The 10,550-nt window shown below is 46.0% G+C and overlaps 1 protein-coding gene across 1 annotated transcript in view; it reads right to left on the minus strand.

The window, feature by feature from the left end:
• Positions 1 to 10,550, minus strand: part of LOC142652626 (vasoactive intestinal polypeptide receptor-like) — a 33,484-nt gene that overhangs the window by 10,068 nt on the left and 12,866 nt on the right. Inside the window, exon 2 of the mRNA XM_075828282.1 lies at positions 9,941 to 10,008. Coding sequence (XP_075684397.1) covers positions 9,941 to 10,008 — 68 coding nt within the window. The remainder of the gene's footprint in view (positions 1 to 9,940; positions 10,009 to 10,550) is intronic.

Below are 10,550 nucleotides of genomic sequence, written 5' to 3' on the forward strand. Positions count from 1 at the left end.
AAGGAATAATCCGAGCAATTCTAAAGCAGAACGCGGCAGAAGAAGATAAAACTCAGCGTATCATTATCCACAGGGGCTCTGGAAAGTGACATTTCAGCAGACAGTATCATAAGTGATAGGATTAGATACAGTGGCTCAGCAGACAGTATCACACAGGAGAGGATTAGATACAAGGCTCGGCAGGCAGTATCACACATGATGGGATTAGATACACGGCTCAGCAGACAGTATCACACATGATAGGATTAGATACACAGCTCAGCGTACAGTATTGCATATGATAGGATTAGATACACCAGCTCAGCAGACAGTATCACCAGTGGCGTAACTACCGCGGTAGCAGCAGTAGCGGCTGCTACGGGGCCCGGGGCTTGAGGGGGCCCGGTGGCGCCGCTAGCAGCCGTTATGGCTACTACAGCGGTAGCGTCGCTACTGTGGGGCCCGCGACGCCGAGCCTTACACAGGCCCTCTCATGCCTGTAGGTGTCGCTAGCACCGGAGGGGGCCCCAGTGCTAGCGGCAGCCAAATACATGTATTAGCACTGAATGGCCGGGCATGTTCCGTGCCTGACCATCCAGTGCCTTACAATGACACTGATTGGCTAGCTCGGGGTCTGTGTCGGCAGCTCCGTAGAAATGAATGGAGCGCCGGTCGCGCTTGTGCGCATGCGTGACTAGCGCTCCTTTCATTTTTATTGAGCTGCGCAGACGCCGGAAGTCCGAGGTTAGTCATGGAGAACTTCGGGGGACTTTCGGTCCCCCATTCTCCTTATCGCTGCCAGCGATCACACATGTATCCCCAATCCTGTGGATAGGGGATGCATGTCTTTTGTAGGACAAACTATAGGCCGTTTTTTTTTGGGGGGGGGGGGGGTACATTGCGTTATCTACAGAGGGGTTCTGTATGGCATTCTCTACAGGGGGGACTGTATGGCGTTATCTACAGGGGGGCTGTATGGCGTTATCTACAGAGGGGGTCTGTATGGCGTTATCTACAGGGGGGCTGTATGGCGTTATCTGCAGGGGGCTGTGTATGGTGCTATCTATAGGGGGGCGCTGTGTGGTGGAATCTATAGGGAGGCACTATCTACAAAGGGGGGGGGGGGGTTGCGTGATACCCAGCAGAGGGGGGGCCCTAGTCAAAAGTTTGCTATGGGGCCCAGTCTTTCCTAGTTACGCCCCTGAGTATCACATATGATAGGATTATATACAGCAGTTCAGCAGACAGTATCACACATGATAGGATTAGATACACAGCTCAGCAGACAGTATCACACATGATAGGATTAGATACACAGCTCAGGAGACAGTATCACACATGATAGGATTAGATACACAGCTCAGCAGACAGTATCACACATGATAGGATTAGATACACAGCTCAGCAGACAGTATCACACATGATAGGCTTAGATACACCAGCTCTGCAGAAAGTATCACAAATTACAGGAGTAGATACACAGCTCAGCAGACAGTATCACACATGATAGGATTAGATTCACAGCTCAGCAGACAGTATCACACATGATAGGATTAGATACACAGCTCAGCAGACAGTATAACTGTGGACTGTACAAAATGTATAGATGGCTGTATAGAGTGTTTAGACTATGTACTATATAGACTGCAGAGTGCGGACTGTATAGAGTGTAGACTGTCACTGTGGACTATATAGACTGTAGATTGTGGACTGTATAGAGTGTAGACTGTCACTGTGGACTATATAGACTGCAGAGTGCGGACTGTATAGAGTGTAGACTGTCACTGTGGACTATATAGACTGTAGATTGTGGACTGTATAGAGTGTAGACTGTCACTGTGGACTATATAGACTGTAGATTGTGGACTGTATAGAGTGTAGACGGTCAATGTGGACTGTATAGATTGTAGAGTGTGGACTGTATAGATTGTAGAGTGTGGACTGTATAGACTGTAGATTGTGGACTGTATAGATTGTAGAGTGCAGACTGTATAGAGTGTAGACTGTCACTGTGGACTGTATAGGGTGTGTATAGATTGTGGAGTGTGGACTGTATAGATTGTAGAGTGTGGACTGTATAGACTGTAGATTGTGGACTGTATAGATTGTAGAGTGTGGACTGTATAGACTGTAGATTGTGGACTGTATAGATTGTAGAGTGCGGACTGTATAGAGTGTAGACTGTCACTGTGGACTGTATAGGGTGTGTATAGATTGTGGAGTGTGGACTGTATAGATTGTAGAGTGTGGACTGTATAGATTGTAGAGTGTGGACGCGTTTTTCGCGGAGTTTTCTACGGCTCAAGAAGGGTCATGCACTTCTTTTTCTCGGAGATTTTTTAACGCGGCTGTTTTTCAAGACGGCGGAGTAAAAAAAAAACAGCCCGTCGGAACAGCCGTGTTTCCCATTGAAATCAATGGGCAGAGGTTTGGAGGCGTTCTGCTTCTGATTTTTAGCCGTGTGAACATACCCTAATAATTCATCCATCGACTGCGGTCAAATAATCCTGAAAAAATCTGATAATCCAGAACACTTGGACCAATCAGATGCTGCAAATGATTTTTTAATATATTCTGACTACAGGAAACTTCACTTATGTTGTACTGATGATGTCACATCATGTCTTATACTCCAGTCACATCCAGATCTGCACTCATAATTCTGCTAGATGCCATTTGGAATCTGTCAACACTCAACCTTTTTTTTAGACTTGGACCCCTTGGATTCTGTTGCACTTCATGGACCACTTCTTACAGGTAGTGATAAGTATTATTGACATTTTGAGATATTTCATGTGATATCAAAATAACTTTATTTGTAACTTTGGTTCATTTGCTTTCTAGACTGCTGTGCGGTGCCTGGTATTAACCCTAAATCTACCACAATGCGCCACAGCAGCACATTATCAGCGCAGACGCTGAGCAAACAGGGAGAACATGGGAGATATGAACAAGTGGTAGAATAATAAATGCAGCTTTGGAACTGACTGGAGTATAAGAGATTGTGTAAAAACAGACTTCAATATGACTGGTGTATAAGACATGATGTAACAGCAGAATTGTGAATGCAGCTCTGGATGTTACTGGAATACAGCGCATGATATAACTGTAAAATGGTTGCTGCAGCTCTGGGTGCGGGTGGGGTATAATTTTTTTTTATAACTGCAGAATAACCTTAATAAAAATCCTCTCTCCATGTACTGACTTCCTGTAGAGCGTATGCTGAGCTGCAGTGTAAAGCATGATGGAAAGCAGTTCAGTGTCGGGATGCCTCTAACCCCATGGCCCGTAGAAGTCGCATGGTCGACATCTATGGTAGGTACACCACTATGGGAATAGGCTGCTGAATGTAAAGCTGAGCTGCAGTGTAAAGCATGACGGAAAGCAGTTCAATTCCGAATGCTATGGGGCATGTGGTGAGAGGGATTCTGGGACAGAACTGCTTTCCGTCATGCTTTACACTGCAGCTCAGCATAAAGTTAGTAAATGGAAAAGCAATGGCATTATCAGGAGACTGCTGTACGTAGACTGAGGGGAATAAGCCGCAATAAGTGGGAGGGGTCTGCAGCGCGGTTTTTAAGGGACCATGCTTTCCAGGACGAGTGACCCGTGCAGTAATTTATAGTTTTGCATTGCAGTCTTGGATGACATAACGTTGGATTCGTGGACGCTGACGCCGCAGGTTTAGTCACTGCACTCAGGTTATTAATGTCTTCGACGGATATTAAATGTGAAATGTAAATTGATTTATTTCTCCGGCCTCCAATTCAATTGCTTTTCTGTTCATTCATTTTCTCAAAAGACGACACCAACTTAAATGACTTTGCCTAATTAAAATGAACCCCCTCAGAAGTTACATGTTAAGTGGCCACAAGCCAAGAAATCCTTCAGCTGGCAACGGATTTCTATAGCGGTGATTTTATCATAATGTGGTGAGAAGGATCCTGGCACTGAACCACCTGCAGCTGCCACTAGGGGGAGCTCACTGCATACAGATTTCTACAGTTCCCATTGAGTTCAATACAAGCTGATACATCCAAATGCAGAGGGCTCCCCCTAGTGGCGACTGCAGCCGGCAAAAAATTTATCATTTAAATGGAACCAGTCACTAGATTTTAGGGCATTAAAGAGGTCTTTGTACTGCTGGGGTTTATCATCCTAAAACATGCCCCTCGTGCGATAAATGTAAATTAATGGTGAAAAATCCTGAGTCTGGCGCCTGCGCAGTGAAGCGATGTGTAGCGGCCTCGGTATCATCTGCACTAATGCTTCTGGACTTATCCCAATATTCTTCTCTATTATTTTACATTCAGGGTGCGCTGTATCATAACTTCTTTTTAGAGCCCCCCCCCCACGTAGATGCCTCGTTTGCCGATCCCGGTCGTGGCAGGAGGATGTCGGCTGTATGTTGCAGCCTGCACCCGCTGCTGATGCTGTGCCCGCTCCATCCACTGACACACTATTACGTCCTATGATGGTCAGAACGCTGCTATTGTGGGAAAATGTAAAACGGGCTTCTGCTTTTGATGATCCTTTTTTATTAGAAGTTATAAGGTTCCCCCGACCATCACAGAATGTGTTCACTGCTGGGACCCCCATCGATCACCTGTAATCTCCGGGTGCAGCAAGTGTTTAATTCCCCTGCAGCGCCACCACAGGGAAAATGAGGCATTACACAGTTCTCATTGAAATCTATGGGCTGTCAGTGTAATACAGGGATGTGTCGGGTCCTTCAGAGAGAGAGAGAGAGACGCTCTTTGGAGCTGCTTTCCGCTCTGACTAATAGGTAACGCACCCAGATTGAATGACACCTTTGACACCACCTGCAGAGGACGTGTGTATTTTACATAGAGCAGGTTGACGTGTGATGTGTCTGACCTCTCACTTCAGTTTATAGATGTTTTTTTATTGCATGTTTTGATGCATTTGTCGCCTTTGGATGGATTTTAATAGAAGCTATAAAAAAAAAAATATATATAAAATGTGTGAACTCTGCTGTTACCGTCTATCTCATCCAGACAGGAACCAACGATGAATGAAACGTCACCGTCACTGGACTATCACATATAATAAAGGTGGCGTTATATATCACGTGCGGCACATTGAAGACTGGAAGGTAAATGTCACGCGTCTTAAAGGGCAGGAAGCAATTTTCTGATACAGTCACTTCCATTATCTGCAAATTTCCATTTCTTTTCAAGTCCATCTGCTTTTGTTGTGATAAATGTGGATGACAACGTTTTTTATTACTACGCACATAAGGCTGGGTGGATAATTGTGCCCTGTGGTTCTTCGCGTGACTATTTTTGACTTCTTAGCACAGCAGAGTCAGGGACCGAGAAATACACTGGTGACCAAACTTTGACGTAGAGGTGTCCAGGGTGAGCACAGGAACGTCTGAAACCGCTATCCATTGTAAAGACCCTGCAAACAGCACCCCTTATCTCAGCTTCCTGGACCCTAGTGAATAAGATGCGTGGATGAATAGGTTATTGGGCTCAAATGTAGTCATACTTGATTTTTGCTTAGGTTTTTGGTGGGTTTAGTCTTTAGATTTCAGGCAAAAAACAAAACAAGCAGCTAAAGAGGAGAGTCCAAAGAACCTGCAAACAACACCTAATATCTCCGCTTCCTGAACTACTGTGAGTGTGACATATGTGGATCTAGGATATTGGGGTTAACTGTGGTTTTCCGTGCATTGGAGCTCTAAACCTTAATAAGAGAGCAACAAAATCCTGCAACAACCAATGCCCTGCAAACAACACCTCGTATCTTAGCTTCCTGAAGATTTTTGCTGTCGTCAGACCTGAATTTTTAGGTTATGAGTGGATTTGGGTTCTTATCTTGAAGGGGAAAGTACTAAAGTCCTGAAGCAGAAAAGCAGTAAGACCCTGCAAACAACACCTGATATCTCAGCTTCCTGGACCACTGGGTTAACTGGAATTGCACATGAATTTTCAAGTTTTGGCTTGATTTAGGCCCTTTAAGTCACACACAGGAAATACTGAAAAGAGAAAACCTGGAAGCTGGAGATGTTTTATTTCTGAACAATGTTTAGATTCTCAGAATGAGATAAAACGCTGGGAATCTGCCAGATTCCGCTAATAAAAGGGAGAACGGAAGAGATTCCGCCATGTTATTGCATTACGTGACACTAGGATTTCTCTGCTGTAATACTCTGTGCCTCATCCTCTTACGGAGTACACTGTGCAGGCAAGAAACACTTTCAGAAATATCCTTGGTAGATACTACAGTAATCTTACTATTAGACACACTTTAAGCCCTTTCACTACCATGGATGTCACATTTATAACGATGGGTTCCTGTTAGCATGGATGTAACTGTTATGTTGGGCACCTGTAAGCATGGATGTAACTGTTATGTCGGGCGCCTGTAAGCATGGATGTAACTGTTATGTCAGGCGCCGATAAGCATGGATGTAACTGTTATGTCAGGCGCCGATAAGCATGGATGTAACTGTTATGTCGGGCGCCGATAAGCATGGATGTAACTGCTATGTCGGGCGCCTGTAAGCATGGATGTAACTGTTATGTCGGGCGCCGATAAGCATGGATGCAACTGTTATGTCGGGCACCTGTAAGCATGGATGTAACTGTTATGTCTGACGCCTGTAAGCATAGATGTAACTGTTATGTCGGGCACCTGTAAGCATGGATGTAACTGTTATGTCGGGCACCTGTAAGCATGGATGTAACTGTTATGTCGGGCACCTGTAAGCATGGATGTAACTGTTATGTCAGGCGCCGATAAGCATGGATGTAACTGTTATGTCAGGCGCCGATAAGCATGGATGTAACTGTTATGTCGGGCGCCGATAAGCATGGATGTAACTGTTATGTCGGGCGCCGATAAGCATGGATGTAACTGTTATGTCGGGCGCCGATAAGCATGGATGTAACTGTTATGTCAGGCGCCGATAAGCATGGATGTAACTGTTATGTCGGGCGCCGATAAGCATGGATGTAACTGTTATGTCGGGCACCTGTAAGCATGGATGCAACTGTTATGTCTGATGCCTGTAAGCATGGATGTAACTGTTATGTCGGGCGCCTGTAAGCATGGATGTAACTGTTATGTCGGGCACCTGTAAGCATGGATGCAACTGTTATGTCGGGCACCTGTAAGCATGGATGTAACTGTTATGTCAGGCGCCAGTAAGCATGGATGTAACTGTTATGTCAGGCGCCGATAAGCATGGATGTAACGGATATGTGAGGCGCCGATAAGCATGGATGTAACTGTTATGTCGGGCGCCGATAAGCATGGATGTAACTGTTATGTCGGGCACCTGTAAGCATGGATGTAACTGTTATGTCGGGCACCTGTAAGCATGGATGTAACGGTTATGTCGGGCACCTGTAAGCATGGATGTAACTGTTATGTCGGGCGCCGGTAAGCATGGATGTAACTGTTATGTCGGGCACCTGTAAGCATGGATGCAACTGTTATGTCGGGCACCTGTAAGCATGGATGTAACTGTTATGTCGGGCGCCTGTAAGCATGGATGTAACTGTTATGTCGGGCACCTGTAAGCATGGATGTAACTGTTATGTCGGGCACCTGTAAGCATGGATGTAACTGTTATGTCGGGCACCTGTAAGCATGGATGTAACTGTTATGTCGGGCACCTGTAAGCATAGATGTAACTGTTATGTCGGGCACCTGTAAGCATGGATATAACTGATATGTCGGGCACCTGTAAGCATGGATGTAACTATTATGTCGGGCACCTGTAAGCATGGAAGTAACTGTTATGTCAGGCGCCAGTAAGCATGGATGTAGCTGTTATGTCGGGCACCTGTAAGCATGGATGTAACTGATATGTCGGGCGCCTGTAAGCATGGATATAACTGATATGTCGGGCACCTGTAAGCATGGATGTAACTGTTATGTCGGGCCCCTCTAAGCATGGATGTAACTGCTATGTCAGGCGCCGATTAGCATGGATGTAACTGTTATGTCGGGCGCCTGTAAGCATGGATGTAACTGTTATGTCGGGCGCCTGTAAGCATGGATGTAACTGTTATGTCAGGCGCCGATAAGCATGGATGTAACTGTTATGTCGGGCGCCGATAAGCATGGATGTAACTGTTATGTCGGGCGCCGATAAGCATGGATGTAACTCTTATGTCGGGCGCCTGTAAGCATGGATGTAACTGTTATGTCGGGCACCTGTAAGCATGGATGTAACTGTTATGTCACGCACCTGTAAACATGGATGTAACTGTTATGTCGGGCGCCGATAAGCATGGATGTAACTGTTATGTCGGGCGCCGATAAGCATGGATGTAACTGTTATGTCAGGCACCTGTAAGCATGGATGTAACTGTTATATCAGGCACCTGTAAGCATGGATGTAACTGTTATGTCGGGCGCCGATAAGCATGGATGTAACTGTTATGTCGGGTGCCTGTAAGCATGGATGTAACTGTTATGTCGGGCACCTGTAAGCATGGATGTAACTGTTATGTCGGGCGCCGGTAAGCATGGATGTAACTGCTATGTCAGGCGCCGATAAGCATGGATGTAACTGTTATGTCGGGCGCCGGTAAGCATGGATGTAACTGTTATGTCGGGCGCCGATAAGCATGGATGTAACTGTTATGTCGGGCACCTGTAAGCATGGATGTAACTGTTATGTCGGGCACCTGTAAGCATGGATGCAACTGTTATGTCGGGCACCTGTAAGCATGGATGTAACTGTTATGTCGGGCGCCTGTAAGCATGGATGTAACTGTTATGTCGGGCGCCTGTAAGCATGGATGTAACTGTTATGTCGGGCACCTGTAAGCATGGATGTAACTGTTATGTCGGGCACCTGTAAACATGGATGTAACTGTTATGTCACGCACCTGTAAGCATGGATGTAACTGTTATGTCGGGCCCCTCTAAGCATGGATGTAACTGTTATGTCGGGCGCCTGTAAGCATGGATGTAACTGTTATGTCGGGCACCTGTAAGCATGGATGCAACTGTTATGTCGGGCACCTGTAAGCATGGATGTAACTGTTATGTCGGGCACCTGTAAGCATGGATGTAACTGTTATGTCGGGCACCTGTAAGCATGGATGTAACTGTTATGTCGGGCACCTGTAAGCATAGATGTAACTGTTATGTCGGGCACCTGTAAGCATGGATATAACTGATATGTCAGGCGCCAGTAAGCATGGATATAACTGATATGTCGGGCACCTGTAAGCATGGATGTAACTGTTATGTCAGGCGCCAGTAAGCATGGATGTAACTGTTATGTCGGGCACCTGTAAGCATGGATCTAACTGTTATGTCGGGCGCCTGTAAGCATGGATGTAACTGTTATGTCAGGCGCCGATAAGCATGGATGTAACTGTTATGTCAGGCGCCGATAAGCATGGATGTAACTGATATGTCAGGCGCCGATAAGCATGGATGTAACTGTTATGTCGGGCGCCGATAAGCATGGATGTAACGGTTATGTCGGGCACCTGTAAGCATGGATGTAACTGTTATGTCGGGCGCCGGTAAGCATGGATGTAACTGTTATGTCGGGCACCTGTAAGCATGGATGTAACTGTTATGTCGGGCACCTGTAAGCATGGATGTAACTGTTATGTCGGGCGCCTGTAAGCATGGATGTAACTGTTATGTCTGACGCCTGTAAGCATGGATGTAACTCTTATGTCAGGTGCCTGTAAGCATGGATGTAACTGTTATGTCTGGCGCCGGTAAGCATGGATGTAACTGTTATGTCGGGCACCTGTAAGCATGGATGTAACTGTTATGTCGGGCACCTGTAAGCATGGATGTAACTGTTATGTCGGGCACCTGTAAGCATGGATGTAACTGTTATGTCGGGCACCTGTAAGCATGGATGTAACTGTTATGTCGGGCACCTGTAAGCATGGATGTAACTGTTATGTCGGGCACCTGTAAGCATGGATGTAACTGTTATGTCACCCACCTGTAAGCATGGATGTAACTGTTATGTCTGATGCCTGTAAGCATGGATGTAACTGCTATGTCTGGTGCCTGTAAGCATGGATGTAACTGTTATGTCTGATGCCTGTAAGCATGGATGTAACTGCTATGTCTGGCGCCGGTAAGCATGGATGTAACTGTTATGTCTGACGCCTGTAAGCATGGATGTAACTGTTATGTCGGGCGCCTGTAAGCATGGATGTAACTGTTATGTCTGACGCCTGTAAGCATGGATGTAACTTATGTCTGACGCCTGTAAGCATGGATGTAACTTATGTCTGACGCCTGTAAGCATGGATGTAACTGCTATGTCTGGCGCCGGTAAGCATGGATGTAACTGCTATTTCTGGCGCCTGTAAGCATGGATGTAACTGTTATGTCTGGCGCCGGTAAGCATGGATGTAACTGTTATGTCAGGCACCTGTAAGCATGGATGTAACTGTTATGTCGGGCGCCTGTAAGCATGGATGTAACTGTTATGTCGGGCGCCTGTAAGCATGGATGTAACTGTTATGTCGGGCACCTGTAAGCATGGATGTAACTGTTATGTCGGGCGCCTGTAAGCATGGATGTAACTGTTATGTCGGGCGCCT

The sequence above is a fragment of the Rhinoderma darwinii genome, chromosome 5 (genome assembly GCF_050947455.1).
Source record: "Rhinoderma darwinii isolate aRhiDar2 chromosome 5, aRhiDar2.hap1, whole genome shotgun sequence".
NCBI lineage: Eukaryota > Metazoa > Chordata > Amphibia > Anura > Rhinodermatidae > Rhinoderma > Rhinoderma darwinii.